Source organism: Microplitis demolitor, chromosome 10 (assembly GCF_026212275.2).
Source record: "Microplitis demolitor isolate Queensland-Clemson2020A chromosome 10, iyMicDemo2.1a, whole genome shotgun sequence".
Taxonomy (NCBI): Eukaryota; Metazoa; Arthropoda; class Insecta; order Hymenoptera; family Braconidae; genus Microplitis; species Microplitis demolitor.
Genome location: NC_068554.1, coordinates 4,981,525 through 5,001,606, shown reverse-complemented (window position 1 = coordinate 5,001,606; position 20,082 = coordinate 4,981,525). Strand labels below are relative to the sequence as shown.

Sequence of the window (20,082 nt, the reverse complement as noted above, 5' to 3'; positions counted from 1 at the left end):
ATAAGATCCAAGTCTTGATGAGCTCTTTCATTGCCGCCAAAAATGTTCAAATCGGTTAAGTTTTTCCAAAAATATCGTCGGACAAAAAAAGTTTACATCCACACACGCGGACGTCCATCACAAAACTTTAAGATCTGATGGAAACTCAATTTTCGAAAATCGGACCAAGACCAATAACTTCTCTTTTGAAAATTTTAAATATTCTTAGCGGGAAATTCAAAATTATAATTCCCTTCGGAATTAGTAACGCGATATATTGATATATTAATTATATAACAAGTGACTTAGGTATTCTATGGTCAGTGTCATCGTATTGTTCAACGCGAGAATCCTGGATAAGATTTTCCAATGGATTTGACAGCCACAGTGTGCCTACGTGACTTCGGTACAAAGATTCATCCAAACAATACTAAGCTCTTATTCTCGTTGTTCAGTCTTCCCTGTCAGCTCACCAAACCATCTGTTAATTGTTACTATCAGGATTAACATAAAATTTATGTGTTTATATAATGCAGTATTGTAGTATAATGACAGCAGTAAAAGGCCATGAAAATTTTAATTTCAAAATAAACTATTACTCAAACAAAGTATATTTACGATACTAAAATAACATGAAGAGATTCAAAATTGGGACAGAAAAAAAAATGTTGCAGGACGTTAAGATTTATTTCGTCACCTTGTTGATAATTTTAATCCCCAGTTCGTAGAAAATAATTTATACCTCATCATTTTACGAATGAGACCCAGGTCTTTAAATACCCTTGGTCTTACAGCAAATTATTTATACCTCAAACTCAATTGTATGAGTCCCCAGTACTTAAGTCTTGTACATAAAATTATAAATTACCCCCAGGTATGCGCAAGACCCAAATGTTGAGGAAGGGATAAAATTCCCTGGAATGTAAATTTGAAATAAACTTCAGTTGCACATTTGAGTTTCTAAGCCCAAGTACTCGCTCGTTTCCAAGTTCGTGTTGCCAAAGTTTGGCAAAAATATATATAAATATGGCTGCGATTATAAAAATAATTTTGATTTTATTAATTTTACTAAATATTAAAAATAGTGGTGTTGAATCGATAACGTTTCTTACGCGAAATGACTTGAATCTTATGGAAAAAGGTAATTATTAATTATGATAATAAAAAAAGTATGGAATATTAAATAAAAATGAACGACTTTTAGCTGACAATTTTGAACGATCGCCATACGAGCTTGCGGATAAAATAGAAGCGAGAAATAATCAAGCGAAAAATGGACAGTTTCCATGGATGGCTGCTATCCATTCACTTTATCTGGATAAAGTCTGGGCTTACAGAGTCTGTGGAGGTTCAATACTATCAGTACGATGGGTACTGACCGCTGGTCACTGTGTAAAAAATATAAATGAATTTTTGGTGATATTCGGTGACGTCGACAGACGAAACTCTGGATACCGAACTTATGACGGACCTGGAGTTGCAATGCTGGCTACTGATTCTGTTATTCATCCAGATTACCAGATAAATGTCAATGACATTGCGCTACTTTATATGCCGGAAGACATTCCGTTTGGACGTAAGTTTATTTGATTGATTAATTTATTATTTTTGGTGATACATGGAATTAAATTCGCGGTAACAAGTATAACTTATTATGGGAATGGTCGCCATGGCGTATGGTAGCAGGTTTTTTTTTAATATTAAAGAAATGGCGCCAATATAAATTATGGTAACGATTCTTATTAGATGGGTTTCATTCTTATATGATATTGGAATAATTCCTATAAAATTATGGTAATAATTATAATCATAGTAAATGTTACTAAATTATAGTAATGATTCCCGTAATTAATACACTGTAAAAAGAGCGATGTTGAAAATTTAATAGTACGGTGTAGAAGGTGTTAAATCGGTGTAAAAAAATTCCACATATAGGAATTAGAAAAAAAACGTGTTACATATAAAAAAATATAAAAGTTTAATGAATATTATCTGGAGGAAATTTTAACTTTGCTATGTACTTATTTAAATAATTATTTATATTTTATGTAATTTATTTGAAAATTATAAAATTTTACGCCTACTATTTCAATCAGCGATAGTTTAACTAATTAACAAAAACACTAATTAATTTTAGTGATTGAGTAAGTAAAAATATTTACAAAGTCAAATATTTTCAACACAGAAAAATATTTTAACACCGGGAAATTTTTTTAACGGCGGTAAAGAATATTTACATCGACGGCGGTATTATTTCAACACCGCTTTCGGTGTTGAAATTTAACACCAAAAATTTTAACACCTACAGCATCTGGATTTACCCCGGTGTTTTATACAGTGTAAAAATCATTACCATAATTTATGGTAAAAGTTACCACAGTATTATGGTAATTTACTTCACTCAGAAAATTAAATAATTGGAGTTACTATCTAGTTATGGTAAAAATTTCTACCATCAATCAGATAGTAGTAAATATTATCTAGATGATTCTATAAATCATTTCGATTGTAATATTCACCATATTTATGATAATTGTTACAATTCTGTATGTTAACTAGAGTTAATTATTATTATTATTCTAAATAGTTATATTTATAATTCAGATGGAAACAGTTGCCATCAGAAATTATAATTGTTACCATCCTGATAGTTACTATCACGAAATTTATTGCAGAAGTAAATGTTACCATCCTAATAGTAACTGTTATCATCCTGATGGTAATTGTTACCATCCTGATAGTAACTGTTACGAAATTTATTGCAGAAGTAAATATTACCATCCTGATAGTAATTTTTTACTGTCCTAATAGTAACTATTACGAAATTTATTGCAGAAGTAAATATTGTCATCCTGAAAGTAAATATTACTATCCCTATAATAACTATTATCATCCTGATGGTAATTGTTATTGTCCTAATAGTAACTGTTACGAAATTTATTGCAGAAGTTATCATCCAATAATTATCAATTCTATTTAAAAAAATTATAACATTAACTGTTTTTGCATCGAAAAACGTTCCAATCATTCTAGATGATTGGAATTTAAAATTTACCATAATAAACACATTTACTTGATTTTCTGAATGTACAGCAGTATGGTAACAAGTACCATCATATTATGGGAATATTCTCCATTTATAATGACAACACTTACTATATTGTATAGGGATTATTCCCACATGCATTTAGTAACTGTTACAAAGTGGTTATAGGATTTGTTCCTATTTGCTCATTACCATACTATTCTTATGAGTATGGTAATCATTACCATGATCTTTTCACATGCGATATGAGAACTGTTACCATAATGATAGGAATTGTTACCATAATTATGGTAACTTCTCCCAGAAATTATGGGTCTCTCCGTGTCATCGGTTATTAATAATTGATATTTTTTTTAACAGCGACAATACAGCCAATAAGACTAGCAGGACGCAATGAAGTACACAAGTCATACGCAGGAAGACGGGCACTGGTTTTGGGTTGGGGTGGAGATGGAATATCACAAACAAGACGCGATTCACTTCAATTTGGTTTCCTGCCAATTATTTCACATGAGAAGTGTTTTCTAGATTGGGACCTACCAGAAAGTGTTGTCTGTACGGCAGCTAATACTGGTGTTGATGCTTGCAAAGGAGACAGTGGAAGTCCACTTGTGATAGACAGCAACCGGTACCATCAGTATTTACAAATTGGCATCGTAAGTTCTGGTTACGATGTCGAATGTCCGAGTTCGAGACCCGGTTTGTACACACGAGTTGATTATTTCAATGAATGGATTTATTTTGTTACAGGAATACAATATTAACATTAATTTTAATCAATTAAAAATTTAGATAATTATAGACTGATAAAAAAAATTTAGTTAAGTCGAAGTACGGGCGATTATTAAAAAATTAATATTTTAATTCATTTTATCAAATTTATTAAAATAATTTTTAAATATTTATTTCTATTTCAATAAAAAAAAATTTTCTATTTTAAAATTCTAACCGGAAATAACTAAAATTGTACTTCTGCATTAACTAAATTTTTTTTAAAACTGAAAAATCCGTAATGTTTTTTTTTTTAAACTCAATTGACCGATAAAAAAAAAGATTAATTCCATAATTTCTAGATCTAGATCTACTTCTGTTTAATTCGTAATTAATTACTATACTCAATTATCATTAACAAGTAAATAATTAATCATTTATTTACTCCAATTAAATTGATAATTTATATTACCAATAATTTTAATTCCAATTATTATTATGCTTTTTATAATGACGTTAAAACTTAAACGACTAATTACTGTACAAATTTACTTTTTAAGTTTATTTTTGACAATAAATATATTTTGTATTCAATAAATATTACTATTAATAAATAATTAATTAATTATTTTTTTTTATTATCATTTTTTTAATCTAAATACCTCACGTTTTACACGATTGTCATCTTATCTAAAAGTACAATAAATAATTTTGTATTTTTATTTTATTATTTTTCCGACTTACATACACAAGTAAATATATATATATATATATATATATATATATGTATTAATTATAGAACGAGTTTATTAAACGCTAGATAATATTTAAAGATAAATTTTTGTTTATAAACAATTAAAATTCTCAGATAAAATAAGTTGATAAATCGATAATTATTTATTTCTGTTTATTTAAACAATAAAAAATAAATATCAGACTGTTCTTCATCTCAGTAAAATTTTTATTGACAGATAAGCTCATAAATTTATAAATAAGCAGGTAAGTGTTAATTGTCATGATTACAAAAAAATTATTCGATTAATTTAAAATAATGTCTGTTAATTTTTATACTCTCCAAGAAGTTACAAAGCATAACAATAATGAAAGTACATGGATTATTATAAAAAATTCAGTTTATGATGTGACGGATTATTTGAATAAGGTATTTTAGATATTATTTTTTTTTTTGTTAATTATTTTATTATTTTAATACTGTGACTGCAATAGCATCCGGGGGGCGCGGAATTGATGAAAGAATTCGCTGGGAAAAATGCAACTAGTGATTTTAATAATTCTGGACATTCGAGTGACGCCCGGCGTACAATGAAACTCTATAAAATCGGGGAAATTTCTGAGGTATTTTATGGCTAATTTTTTTTATTACTCGTCTTTAATTTTCCTTTTTATTTTTTTAAGGAGAGCAAAGTAAATAATGATGACAATTCTGATAAAAAACATTTATCAACAAAAAGACGTAAAGTTTTTATTCCATTGTTCTGTGATTGTACTAATAGACAATAAATAAAATAAAAATATTAAATAATTGTGTCAGAAATATATTTATTGAATAAAATAAAACATATTATACACGTACATTAAATCCATCCGCCCATAACTTTACCCGTAGCTTTCGATTTTCCTCGTGCTTTTGTTTCTGCTTCCGGAGGTCTTTCAATTTTTGGTTTATCTGCAGTAGTTTTATTATCTGAACTTTGTCCAGGTTTATCATCTTTTTTCTTTTCTTCTTCCTTCTTTTTTTCTTCTTCTTTCTTCTCTCCCTCAACTTTCTTCTCTCCTTCAACTTTTTTCTCTCCTTCAATTTTCTTCTCACCTTCCTCCTTCTTTTCCTCTTCTTTCTTTTTCTCCTCTTCTTCCTTCTTTCGTTTTTCTTCTTCTTTTTTCTTCTTCTCCTCATCTTCAACGGGTTCTTCTGGTATCGGAGATGGAATAATTCTCGCATCACCAGTCTCTCCTTTATCTTGACTTGTTATCGACGCCGTGGCTTTAAGCATCGTCTTTCTCAACGAATCACTCAATGACCCAGCAGTTGATAATTGCGGTCTCGGTTTTGATTGACTTCCACCAGAAGTATTTATTGTTACCTTCGAAGCTGTTCTTTGTACTTTTTTATCATCTTCTTTGCCATCTTTATTCGCAGTTTCGTCGCCTGTTAAGTTAATAACAAAAAAAAAATTCAATATTAATATCAATTACTAATACCCATGTAAAAATAAATTAATGATAAATTCCTTAAGAAATATTTCATATAAACCTTAAGAAATATCAATAATATAAATAAAAATTTTCCTTTTGTGTCAAGTTTACTTCGAAGTAATTGAATGTATAAAAAGTAATCAGTTCCAAATTCAATCCGCAGTTGATCCATATTCATTCCACATTCAATCCACACGCAAAAAAAAATAAGCGCTGCAACAGGACGCAGTTCTCTGGGAGCAACGAGAAAAAATCTTATTATAGCAACGGGACTTTTTCTGCTGTAGCAACAGGATTTTTTCTGTGAAATGACCAACTTGACAACAAGTTGTCGACAACTCTAGCTTTTGCAACTTTTGGCTACAAGTTACCGCTAACTTTCTGAGAAAGTTGAAGCCAGGGAAGAGCCGCAATTCAAAAGCAGGTTTCAGAGAAAATTGAAGGCAACTTTCTGTCAACTTATGGATTTCCAACTTTTGCTACCAACTTTCTCAGAAAGTGTCTATCAACTTTGGAAGTACCAACTTTTGCGGCCAACTTGGCTATCAGGGAAGATAAGGAACAAGTTTTATGTACCAACTTTTTTTAATAGTCTAGGAAAATTTCAAAATTTGGATATAATTCAAATTTTGGATGTGTCCTGTTACTGTAATTTGAAAATTCTGTCGCTACAACAAGATTTTGTCCTGTTGCAGCATCAAATTTTTTTTTTTTTTTCGTGAACAGAGATCCGCACCAGGCCGGCAGTGGATTTGCATTTAACCCGCTTTCACTTTACCCTCTTATACAATTCAAAAATCTCTATAAATTTACTTTACACTTGATACAAAGGAAAAAAAATTAAATACCTTCTTCAAATGAAACAGCTTTTTTCAATTCACTCTTGTTCATTTTTCCCATTATAAATTTAGCATAAGCGACACGGGTTGCTGGTGAGACGTCCATCAAATTAGGATTGTATTCAACCAAACGATTCGGATCCAAAGACGCCAAATCTGATTCCGGATGATTTCTTTGATGAATACGAAGACTCCGTCGGGTTTGACGAATCTGAGCGTCTGTTCTACTGCCAATCGGATCACGTGCAATAGTATTCTTCCTTACAACAGCGTTCCAATCTTTCTTGCTCTCACTTGCTCGTTTACCAATAGCTCGAGCTAATTGACTGAATACATCCTTCGGTTCCTTCTCACTCTGGATCACTGAATTAACTATTCCTTCAACGATGCCTATTTGGAAGTCTTTCTGTAATCGACGCTCCATCACACGACCCTTCTTTCCGGAGACTGCAAAAAAATAAACAACATTATTGTCTGTCTAGTTTGTTTATTAATTACTACTGTAATTAAACATACTCGAGGCATCCCCTTGGTCAACATTTATTTTCATTCCATTCTGACGCAATATGTCTATTAATTCATATCTCAATGTCGAAATATCTTGACGTATTTCTATTACATCGTCTTCTGTTATACCAAAATCATCACGTTTTCTTTGCTCAGCGGTCACATAACGACGAACTAATATACGTATTACTATATCATGTCGTTCTTGGGCTTTTTCACGATTTTTTTTCTATAAAAGTAAATTATTTATTTATTATCTTCTAATAATTTATCAAAACTTTTATACTATTGATTATTATTATTATTATTATTATTATTATTATTATTATTATTATTATTATTATTATTATTATTATTATTATTATTATTATTATTATTATTATTATTATTATTATTATTATTATTATTATTATTATTATTATTATTATTATTATTGTTTTCCTTTATAATATTTTTTATGTGAAAAACTTAATTATGAAAATAATCAAGAGTGAATGTCAAAATTTGATTATCAAAATTTTCGTCTTCAAGTTGATCATTTTCTTAATTTAAAAAATTTTTTCTACTGATTAAATTCCAAGAATAATCAACTCAAAGCTCACTTTTTTAGATTGATTAAAATCAATAATAATAATAACACACTCGAACTCAATTAATTTGGACAAATAGTCAATCAAAGAGCGAAAATTTCTTGAAATTTTCAAGTTAACGGATGCCCCTTCTCCTTTAAAAAGTAAATTACACGCATGCGCTCTTACATCTACATGAATAATGGATATTTCAATACACACAGAACAGGTCAAGATTGAGGAGAAGTTCCGAGATAATGGAGTCCGAGTTAATAGAGTTCGACTGTAATAAAAATTTAAAATTTCAATCTGTAGAAAATAAAATTCTTACAATAATTGATTTAGTCGGACGTCCAGTTTTACCACAAGAAATAACTTTATTAAATGATTTAGCAGTGGGAACCATATTAAAAGGCGGTGGTACAGTATCTCCATCTTCAAAATAACTCATCCATAAATGACTTCTCGCAAATTTCCATTCAGTATCCGCGCGTTCCTAAAATATTAAAAAAAAAAACAACTTCGATCAAGATTAAAAATTAATGATCCTGGTTAGCAGACAATTAATAATTTTTTGATTTTTTTTTAACCATAAATTATAAAAAAAAAAAATATTTAAAAAATTTGCACCTGTTTAGTTTTTTTTTTTTGTAATTAATTTGTTGAAAAAAAAAACCCGAGCATTTCTAATGGTCTGCTAACTTCAAGATCATCAAAAATTGATCAAATAAATAAAAAAAAAAAAAAAACAACATTTACCGAAATAATTTGATAAGAGTTCGACATCATAGCAATCAGCATATTCAATAAAACAATAACATTGATAACAGAGTATGATCCAAACATCAGCAATGCCCAAAATCTCGTAAAACTTTTGATTCCCGTTAAATCAAATGACATCAAATCAATCATACCAAAACTTGCCCAAAATAGTGACTGAGAAGTTTCAAAAAGATTCGCAAATCTTCGCCAAATCGAACACGCCTTTTCTTCGTTATCAAAATCCGGTATCTCTGGATTACGTTGATAACATTTTGCCTTTTCAAGATCCGCGTAATACCACAGGAGTTGGTTCATACCACAACCAAATGCGAACAACACAAGGGTGTAAATAAAAAAAAATTTAATAATATCAATAATCATACGTCCCAATGATATTTGAAGTGGTCCCAAATGTGGATTGACACTAAATATGTGAACTAATTTTAAAAAACTGAATATCATTCCCGCGGCAAAGGCTCCCTCGGACAATAGCATCGGATCAAAAGCATCCCACTGATCTCTTGGATACCAGGGATCTTCTCCACTCCAGTATTCTCTCTGAAAATATATCAAAGTGGTATTGAATATTAATTTCAGACAGTCCATATATATATATGCAAGGGTGTATATTCAAGCGAGAATAAATAAAGCACTTCTTTATTACTCTAGTTGGCGTAGAAGAACTTTGATTAAATTTTAGTTTATTAATAATAAATATGTAGGCAGCTTTTGGCTGGTTATTTATTTATTTACTTGATAACAAGAGCAATACTCACTTGTACGACGAACCATGCAGTTGCCCTCATCATAATCCAGACTACGTAGAAAGTATTTTGAATAAAATCGACGATATTCCAGAGATCGGAAATATATTCGAGTAGACCATCGGCCCAAAGTGAACGAATTTCGGCAGTTACCAGACCTTTGAAAAAAAAAGTTTATTTATTGATGTATATATATTTTTAGTATTTCATTGATTATATTTTTGTCATGAAAAAGTATTTTTTTTTTTTTTTTTTTTGGAAAAAATTTGAAATTTGAAGCCTCAATTTTTTGGTTTTATAAAATTTTTCTAGTGGAAATTTAAAAAAAATTATAAATTAAAAAAATAACGCAATATTTTTTGTAAAAATTTTCTGAGTTTTGGGTAAAAGTTTGAGGTCAATGGGAAAAAATTTTTTGAATAAATTTATTAGTTTGAAAAAAAAAGCTTTCCGCCGTCAATAGAAATTATGATAAATAGACTGTAAAAATATTTTTAACAACTTATGTATTTGCGAGATAAAAAATAATCTAGTGTGTAGTAAAGTATTGAATATTTTATTTACAGCAATAAATTCTCTTTTACCCTGATAGTGAAATTGAGGTGATAAAATTTATGAGATTGACATACGTACACATAAATAATATTCAGATTCAGTACAACGACTTTTTTATAAATTATTTTTAATCTTTTGCGGCTATTTTTTAGATTACAGCTGATAAAAAAAAAGATTTCCTTATGAATTCAAACTGTGATAAATTTTCTATTCTTTTACTACCAGTCGCAGGCTTAGAATTAAATTTCCATCATGCTCAAAGTTTCAAATTTATTTGGACAAATTTCCTTAAAATTATTAAAATTAAAAAAAATTTATATTGATTTTTAGTTTGAATTTTTGAGCAAAATGAAATATATGGGGTAAAATGGGTCACCTAAAAAATTAAATGAAAAAAATTGGTGGTACCTCAAAAAAAAATTTTTCTTAAATTGATGACGAATTTTTTAAAAAAAAATGACTCATACATTTCACTCCTCTGTATCTGAAATAGTAAAATTCCGAAAAATAAACCAACTTACTTATAATATAAATAATTACACCGGATTCAACAAAACCCGGAATAGAACCTCGTTCATGTTTCTTCCAGCCAGCTAAGATTTCTCTCATCCATGCATTTCCAAATAATTCAATTACCAGATATTCAACACGTTGAGACGCCATTCCAAGTAACACTGCAAGTAATAATTTAATAATTGCAATGCGTATTAAGTTTATAGAGTGTGAATTATTTATTTGAAATTCGAATTAAATTAAACTTATTTTTTATTATAATCGTTAGTCATTATCTAACTTACTAAGAAAGAAGGCGTAAGAAGACGAGTGACAGATAAATTTAACGAATGGTTTCTTCATAAATAATCCCATTTTTGACGTAGGCGATACCATATATATTGTACTATATATAGGAAACATGCTGCCGAGTTTTCCAACTTCGATTAATTGTCCGACCATACTTAACCGCCGGAATCCTGGTAATCCGTCGTACCAAATGGCTGCTAATAATTGTTGAACATTTGGATGTGCTACAAACTGTCAAATTTATTAATTAAAAATCTTTGATTAACTAAAAGTCATTAACACGAAAAAAATGTTAAGAAGAAAAAATTCATTTATTTATAAAACTTAATTTTCAGCAAAACTATTGATTTTAGAAGAAAAAGTTTTAAACAAAAATTGTAGGAAATTTAATTTTCTGTAAAAAATGTCTTCAACTTCATTGATGTAACTCTGATAGTTTCAGAGTTACAGAGATAATAAATGAGAAATAAATTGAAAAATAATTTGTTGAAATTAATTTTTTTCTTTTCAAGTTGTAATTACGCGGAAATAAGTAGTTGTATGTAAAAATATTATAGGACCTTTTTTATAGAAAATTTAATCAGCTACCAAATTGTTTATATACATTTTTGTGATATCTCTAATAGTTTGGCTAGAATTTTGATTTTTTCACAAAAACTTTTAAATAAAAATTAAAAAATTGTAATAAAAAAAAAATACCTGTTTTTGTTTATATTTAATAGCAAGTTTTAGTCTATCTAATGTTTGTCGTTCGCCTGGCTCCCAATTGTCACCAGTTGGATTATAATTAAGAATTATTTCAAGTTCGTGTGAAGTGCGTGCGTGATCCAGCAGCGATGTCGCAAAGACTTGACATTGTTCTTTAAGTTCCTGGATTAAAAATTTATTGATTTAGTTTTACAGATTAATTTGACAAATTTAATATATAATTCAGTTGTTATTTATTTTCTATTCCTATAATTACATTGTAGTCAGATCTGAATTCCTGCTCCATACGACTTAGCCGTCGCAATTCCCAGGATAATTCGAATGCAGTTAGTAAAGGATCTCGTGACGATAGGGCAATAAGTGAGGATGATGTTAATGCACGGTAAGCATTTATCCGAGAGCGTGAATGACGTAGTGAATCTTGCTCGTTTGACGTAACGCACTCGTCGCAACCGCACCTTTAATTTGAATTTTTAATAAATAACACTTTCGTTCATTTAACATTAAATTCTGTAAAAACTATTGAGTTTACAGATAAACTCATCTTATACTTTTTTATAGACAATTTAATTTCCTATAAAAATGTATTCATACATATTTGTCATAACTTCAATAGTTTAGTCAAAATTTTAATTTTAAAATCACTAGATTATTAATAAAATATTTTTTTAATTTAATTATAAACCCAGTACTTTAAATAGTAAATTACAACTTATTTATCAAAGCTACGATAAAAATGTATGAAATCAAATTTATAGAAAATCAAATTTCCTACAAAAAAGTGTTGATTAGTTTTTTTTGTAAACTCAATACTTGATGAGTTATTTCAATTTAAATTCTAATTTAAATTTTTACAATTTTTTTTTTTTTTAATAATAATAATAATAATAATAATAATAATAATAATAATAATAATAATAAACCTGGCATCATGAGGACATGGTAAAGTTGCACCACGATCAAGTAATATTTTAAGTATTTCATAATTATTTTTATGAGCCGCTAGAACCAATGGAGTGATATCAGGTGTGAAATTATAGTCGCCACTTTCCAGGGCTTCCCAGCTCTAGAATCAATAAAAAAAAAAAAAATAAATAATTATCAGTACTTAGTAATAATTGACATTTAAAAAAACAATACGAACGTATGGTTGACCAGCAACATGAATTTTTTCTTCATAATCAAGAAGAATTTCAACAGCTTCGACGTACTCCTCTTTAATGGCATGCAAAAGTGCATCCTTTACATTTATTTTCCACTCCAATAATATATGAATCAGTTCAACATTTTCATTTTCAATCGCCGCGATCAGCGCAGATCTATTTAACGGGTCGACGCAATTTATGTTCAGTATTTCCGGGTGATCTTTATGCTCTTCAAGCAGCCTGGATTCGAATTTTATTTTCAAAAAGAATAATCATTATTTTACAGTACTTCAATTAAATTAAATTGAATTAATTAATTAATCAATTAATTTAAAAAAAAATACCTCCGAACAGTAGCACAGTCACCTCGCTCAGCACTTAACAGAAAATGTTTTTCAACTTGACCAAGTACATACTCAGTAGGTGGTTGCAATGATTGCATAGAAGGTCGTCGTGCCTCATTATCAACCAAATTTTCCCTCGACTCCGATTGATTCATTTTTTATTTTATTTATTTTCATAGAACTTTTTTTTATCTCCTCTTTTATTTTAAAAATAAATTTTCATTGATCACAAACTCAAGGGAATTTAATTTTTATCCCTCGATGATAATTAAAAATATAAATTAAAAGTTTAAAAAATTTTCAAAAAATTTATAAGGATATCAATGTATATATTTGTTATTTATTTATATATGAACCTTCTACGGTAAATAATTTAACAAGACTGACCATCGTACCCAGATACCTTGTGGAATCCTTAACAATGCGAAATCTAAGAGGGGGAGTTAAGAACTGGATTAAGAACAAAATAAACCACGAGTATCGAAAAGTTTTCATGCTCTACTTTTTTTTATTTTTTCATTTATTTTTATCTCTTGTATTGATATATTAATTTCTCTTTTCTAATATAATTTTGTCAATCATATTAGGGACGATAATTATTGACTTTATGTACAATCTTTATATGTGGACTCCAACGGCACACATGTGGGCTTATGTATGAGAAAATAACTCACGGGATTAATGCACGGACATCAGTGATATTCTAGCTTCGTACTTTTCTCATTTATCTTCATTACTACCTTTGTACTATGACGAGATTTCAGTTCTATTCGTTCTTTTTCATTTTTTTTTTAATATTTTTTTCTAGCATATTAGTGTTTGAATATTACATGGACTTACTGACAAATATATGTATATGTAGGTGTGCTTTTTACTCTTTAATCATTTATTTTACTCGGTGTTTTATTCTCATAAACATATTCTCTTTTTGCAACAATGGAAATATAAATTTGTAAATGTAACATAAGATGGCATGGGAATTTATTATTTTTATAAAACTTAATATTCTAAAATTAGATATTATTTTTATATCTATTTAATTATGATTTCAATTATTTTTTTATGCATTCCAAAAAGTTGGGAGTTAATTCAAATTTTTTTTAAATCCGCTGTCACTCTGATTCAGAGTTATGGAGTTAAAGAAAATTAGTCCGCATATGGAGTCAATTAGGAGTTAATTTTTCCAGCGGAGTAATTTCGAGGCGAATTTGAATTTTTTTAAAATTCACTGTCGCTGATTTAAAGTTTGAATATCAAAATAAATTTCTCTTCGGAGTAAATTTTCCTCTGGAGAGATTAAATTCCCAAGAGAAACAATTCCCGTAAAAACAAATTCAAATATTTTTAGTAATTTTTTTTGTCAGCTTCTAAAATCTCATAAATAGAGACAAGATTTTTGACAATTTTGAAATGAATGTTTCAAATGTCGGATATTACAGCGAAAATATTGGTCGTAGAAAAAAAGTTTTCAGACAAAAATTGTAGGAAATTAAATTTTCTAAAACAAATGTCTCTTATGATTTTTTTATACGACCAATAGTTTCACCGCAATTCCGAAATTAAGATTCATAATGAATGATTCAAATTTATGTTAATTATGAAAATCTTTATTTTGAAATTACGGCTTTCTTATTAGTCCTAATAAAAAATTATAAGAGACATTTTTTTTGTAAAATTAAATATTGAACAACTTTTATATGGAAAATTTTTTTAATAGACCAATATTTTCGCCGTAATATCAAAAATTCGACACCATTAATTATTAATTGTTATTTTTGAATTAAAGCAAAAATTTTAGCCCTCATAAATTTAAAAATTTCAATAATTGGCCTTTTTTGTGCGTAAATTTTCCATATGATTCTAGATAATTTTCCCCAAATTTTGAAGTAAAAATTTTTTTTTTAAATTCCTTGTTTTGAGTAAAAAATAAAAAATGTTTTACAAAAACTATTAAATTTTTTTTTTGCCGCGGAAAAAAAAATTAAAAATTTTTTATGGTGGACACTAATTTTACAAATAACCCATAGATTAAAAAAAAAATAATGTCATAAATAAAAATAAAAATAAAATTACAAAAACAATTTATTCCAGCCATTATATTTTATTTATTTATTTATAACTTTAAGTATTAAATTTAAATACATATACAAGTTACCTCGAGTCCGAGACATATTTATTATCAATAGACGGATCATATAAATAATTTATAAAATATAAATATATTTTATAAAATAATTATCTGCTTAAATTATTTATAATTTCATTAAATTAATTAAATTATCAATATCATTGAACTGTAAAATAAAATATAAAATTATAATTTAAAAAAATAAAAATTTAAAACGTGACTTTGAACAATACATCAGTAATTTAATATACATATAATAATATATAATTTAAAAGTTGACAAATCCGTCGGGTGGATGTACTTTTACGTAACGAACAATATAACGATTAGCCTTGAATATCGAACAGCTGAGCAGCTTTAATCGAGTAATGAATCCTCAAGTAACAACAGAATAATACATTTAATACTCTACTTATTCCAGTAAAATAAAGTTCAACTTAAGAAAAAAAGTCATTAAAAAATAAAAATAAAAAATAATTATTCATTTTTTTCATCATTGGACATAAAGGAATTGCAGAGGCGCGCAAGTTCAGCAGAAGAATTATCAGCAGCCAAAATATCTGAGCAAACGATACCCAACTGTTCGATATCAATCGGTATGACTTTGAGTAATTTGTTGTTACGCAGGATCATTGAGTCGATTTTACCGGAGCCAGATCTACCGAAACGTATGATGACGTCAGAACGGCCGCGAGGAATCCGAGATGAAGAGTCGACGTCACTGAGACCGTTCAATGAGTACTCGATATTTTCTCCGGTACCGGTCATATGGTTACGCCCGAATCGTATAAATGATGATCCCATTTGACTCCGTCGTTCTTTTGAATCTGGACTCTCGTCAACGTTGGTCACCGCCCCCGCACTACGCTTCAGTATGTAATCCAGCTCATTTAGTGGCCGTAAGTTTGTTTTGTAAAGATGCAGAGACGAGGGATCTCCCCCTTTCATGGGGGACAGTATTGTTGCCGATGACAGTATGCTGTTTCCAATTATCACGAGGCCGTATATTAATCCGTATGCAATCTAAAAATTTAATTTATTTTTTATTTAATATTTTTTGTTTACAAATTAAATTTCTGACAAATATTTGGATAGGCAATGTACGAAAAAAAATGTATATTTCATTATTTTGCTGTCTGTTATAGAAAACTTATGACGTCAGCGTCATTTAAATTTGTGTAAGAAAATTTTTATAAAAATTTAATTAATTTTTCTGTATAGAAAAAAATCAGTCATAAAAATTTCAAAATTTCGACAGAAATTATAAATTTGAGGCATTGGAGCTTTAAACTAAAATTTTTTTAAACTGGGATTTTGAGGCAACAAATATTGATTTAAAAGTTTAGGCGGGAAAATTTAAATAATTATGTTCAAAAAATTTTCTCATCTTCAAATTCCACAACTTCAAGTTTTAAATCAGCCCTAAATTTTACCATGGATTTTTTAAAAATTCGAAAAAATTTTAACTTGAGATTCTGTCTCAAATTTAAAAGTTACACGCGTTGAAATTTTTTGGAACGAAATTTGAATTTTTCACTTAAAAATTTTGAAAGTCTAAAATCCCGTCAATTGGAACCCAAAAGTTGATAATGTATAGAAAAAAACATATATGACATATATGACTCACGATGTCATGTATCGATACATAAATGCCATATATATTTTTGTATAGCAATGACTGAAAAAAATTTTTATTTGTCTTGAATAATTTAAATGCTACTAAAAAAAAATGACCGGCATTTAAAATAATTAATGGAGTTTTAATAAATAGTGGATTAATACTGTAGTTAAATAAAGCTGATGCTATAAAAATGATAAATCCCTCATGATTTAGTTGAACAAACGATTCTAAGATTTTGCCTCAGTCATAGGGGTTGAGTAATTTTTCACTATCTTATGAGTAATCTCCGTATTTTTTGACTGTTTCTAATTTGCTGTCATATGCTCATTTTTTTTTTTCTATACAATTTTATTCAAAAAAAAAAAATCTTTTTAACAAAATTAGATGTCGGATATAAAATAAAATGATCTATAGATTCCTGTAATTAATTTTTGCAAATTTGACTAATCAGTAAATTTATTTTTAATAAAAAATTAAAAATACGCCTGATGTTTGATAATTTTCAAAAAAAATTTTTAATCACACAAACGAGCATTGAAAAAAATTTCTGATCTATGGTTTAAATTTTTATATAAAATAATAATCATAAAAAAAAAAAAATGAATAATTAACACCGACATCCGATTGCATACTCGCAAGTTATTTTTATGAAAACCGATAAATTTTTTTTTGCACAACAAATTATCATCTTTCTTGGTTACTTTTTTTTCCAAGGGTATATATAAGGTATCTTATGATTTTGTTATTACTGTAAACCGAGTATAATAAATGCTATGATACTTACGGTACGTAATTAACGCTAACGGAGACTAGAGCAATAATGTCGCAGGTTTACGATCCGCAAATAAATTTCGTTTCACGAAATAAAGTATACATAAAATAAAATTGTTAAATATTTAAACCGGTCACGTTCATTTTTTTTTTAAACCCCTTTAAAAATAAATTAAATCTCCTAAATTTTTTTAAACACAAATTCAAATTTATTTTAAAACCTCAGTATTCAAAATCTGAAATTCGTAAAAATTTTCAAGAGTTAAAAAATTTTTAATTTTAAAAAATCGTACGCACATTTCACAATTCACTCGTGAATAATTTCAAAAAAATTTAAGCAATTGAATAAAAAAAAAAAATAAAATAAAAACACTAAATAAAAAAAAAATTCTAAACACCCGCGTAAATTTAAAAATACTTAGTAATAAAAATGTAAATATAAATTCACTCACCATGATGATAATGTAACACTTGTAATAAATGTATAAATAATTAATTTGTTAATTTCGAATAATAAAAATTTCACAAAAAAAAATTTTTACAAATAGTTGATTTAATATTTTTTTATTGTATGGAGAACTTTGTAAAAGAGATCGCGTTTGAAGCTGAGAGATGTAACGAGTGTCCGGGATACAGAGATGACACCCTTATATATACAGATAGGTTTGCGCAGCTCCCGCCTTGTTGGGATCATAATTGTGGTACCTAGGATGATAAGGATAGTATCGTCTGAATTATTATTTTCCACGCATTTAACACGATACCCCGACATTATATTTTGATTCAATTACACCTTAGTTACCACTAACCACCAGTACCTCGTAGACGACCTACGTAATTTAAACTCATTATTTATTACTCTAGTAAATAATAATCATAGGTAAGCCAAGATATTTATTGTTCTTATTATCATTTTATACTTATCTGATAGACGATACTAAATACAGACGAATATGAGTATTTTGGAAATATTTATGATCGATTTTAACGATGCAATTTTAGATTTTAATAACAGAGGATTTTTTTTTTTTAACGAAAATTTTAAAAATTCAAATTTAAATTGAGTCTACAAAAAAAATCGCCACTTCTTTGGAGTAAATTTAATTTTATAAGTATCTTTGGACTGTAAAAAAAATGGGGTAAGTCCAGGTGGTGTAGGAGTTAAAATTTTCGGTGCTAAAATAACACCACTGAAGGTGTAAATACTTTTTACCGGTGTTAAAAAAATTTCTCGGTGTTAAAATATTTTCCGGTATTTAAACACCACAAAATTACACCTTCTACACCAGTGTTATTTTATTTTAACACCACTGCTTTTACAGTCTATATATTTAGTATCATTATTTAAAAAAAAAATTCTTTTTCAAAATTTAAATTGAAATAACTCATCAAGTATTGAGTTTACAAAAAAAACTAATCAACACTTTTTTGTAGGAAATTTAATTTTCTATAAATTTGATTTCATACATTTTTATTGTATCTCTGATAGATGAGTTGTAATTTACAATTTAAAGTACTGAGTTAATAATTGAATTAAAAATATTATTCTACTGATACTCTAGTGACTTTAAAATAAATATTATGACTAAACTATTGATGTTATGTCAAATATGTATGAATTCAATTTTATAGGAAATTAAATTGTTAACAAAAAAATATCAGATGAGTTTATCTGTAAACTCAATAGTTTTAACACAATTCTAATTCAAAGCCAGACACAACAAATTTATTTTAAAATAAATTGAATTATTTTTTTTTTTCCCAATTAAATTTTTTTGTCATTAATTGCGTCTAAATAGGATCGTATTAATTTTAATTTTATTTTAGGGGAGTATTTTTAAGAAATGTCTTAACACAAATATTTAATTATTATTAAGTATAAATCTTTTTTTTGTCGTTATATTTTTAGTAAACGTGAGAAAATTATAAAAAATGTCAGGTAATTATGAAAATATGTCTGGGCTTGTTGAAATGTTTGAAAAGATTTGCGGGATTTTTAATAATTATTTTAAACGTAAAAAAAACGCCTACGCGACATATTTCAATAGAAGAAAAAAAAATTGTCTACTCGCGTTTTTATTCTCTATACACTTTTAGTAAATACAAATTCCATTAGAGAGTTAATTAAAATTTATTTATTTTTCTCGTAAAAAAAAAATTACTTCAACAACTTTTTAGTCTATGAAAAAAAGCTGGGGCAAAATTGAGCGATTCATAATTTTGTAAAAAACTACAAATTCTATTAAATAATTTTTTTTTTATTTTCGTTAATTATTTGAGTCTTAACTAAATTGAATAAGGAATTTCAATTAAAAAGTATGTCAATATATTTTTTTTCTAAAACTTTAAATTACAATCTGTCATTGGTACGATCAATTAATTTTTTTCATGTATAGTTTGTGCGTAGCAGTAGTGAAGTTCACAAAAACTTATCAATAATTATTCATATTTATAAATTCATGATTGTAGCGATAAATATTTTTTCAATCTTATGTTCGTGAACTTGTTTAGTAAACTCGTAGCAATTTCTTTTGCAAAAATCGGAAGTAAATCCAAAGTGAACCTGAATTTTATTTCATTCCGGAATAACTCCCACGCGGAGTTTTTTTTTTGTTTTT

The 20,082-nt window shown here is 27.8% G+C and overlaps 3 protein-coding genes across 3 annotated transcripts; 1 reads left to right on the top strand and 2 right to left on the bottom strand.

Annotated features, from left to right (window-relative positions):
* Positions 1 to 945: 945 nt before the first annotated feature.
* LOC103580307 (complement factor D) lies at positions 946 to 3,859 on the top strand. Its single transcript, XM_008562014.2, has 3 exons — positions 946 to 1,120; positions 1,184 to 1,555; positions 3,386 to 3,859. Exons 1-3 carry the CDS (start codon positions 1,006 to 1,008, stop codon positions 3,787 to 3,789), a joined length of 891 nt encoding a protein of 296 aa, XP_008560236.1. The 5' UTR covers positions 946 to 1,005; the 3' UTR covers positions 3,790 to 3,859.
* Positions 3,860 to 5,331: 1,472 nt separating this feature from the next.
* On the bottom strand, positions 5,332 to 13,099 carry LOC103580341 (transient receptor potential protein). The gene is made up of 13 exons (XM_008562061.1): positions 12,945 to 13,099; positions 12,600 to 12,840; positions 12,379 to 12,521; positions 11,712 to 11,913; positions 11,447 to 11,617; positions 10,744 to 10,978; positions 10,468 to 10,620; positions 9,404 to 9,549; positions 8,625 to 9,185; positions 8,197 to 8,361; positions 7,306 to 7,525; positions 6,799 to 7,236; positions 5,332 to 5,903 (listed from the first exon to the last, which is right to left on the bottom strand). Exons 1-13 carry the CDS (start codon positions 13,097 to 13,099, stop codon positions 5,332 to 5,334), a joined length of 3,402 nt encoding a protein of 1,133 aa, XP_008560283.1.
* A 2,279-nt stretch (positions 13,100 to 15,378) lies between these two features.
* On the bottom strand, positions 15,379 to 17,983 carry LOC106693229 (FMRFamide-related peptides-like). Its single transcript, XM_014439844.2, has 2 exons — positions 17,917 to 17,983; positions 15,379 to 16,095 (listed from the first exon to the last, which is right to left on the bottom strand). Exons 1-2 carry the CDS (start codon positions 17,917 to 17,919, stop codon positions 15,550 to 15,552), a joined length of 549 nt encoding a protein of 182 aa, XP_014295330.1. The 5' UTR covers positions 17,920 to 17,983; the 3' UTR covers positions 15,379 to 15,549.
* Between the last annotated feature and the right edge of the window lie 2,099 nt (positions 17,984 to 20,082).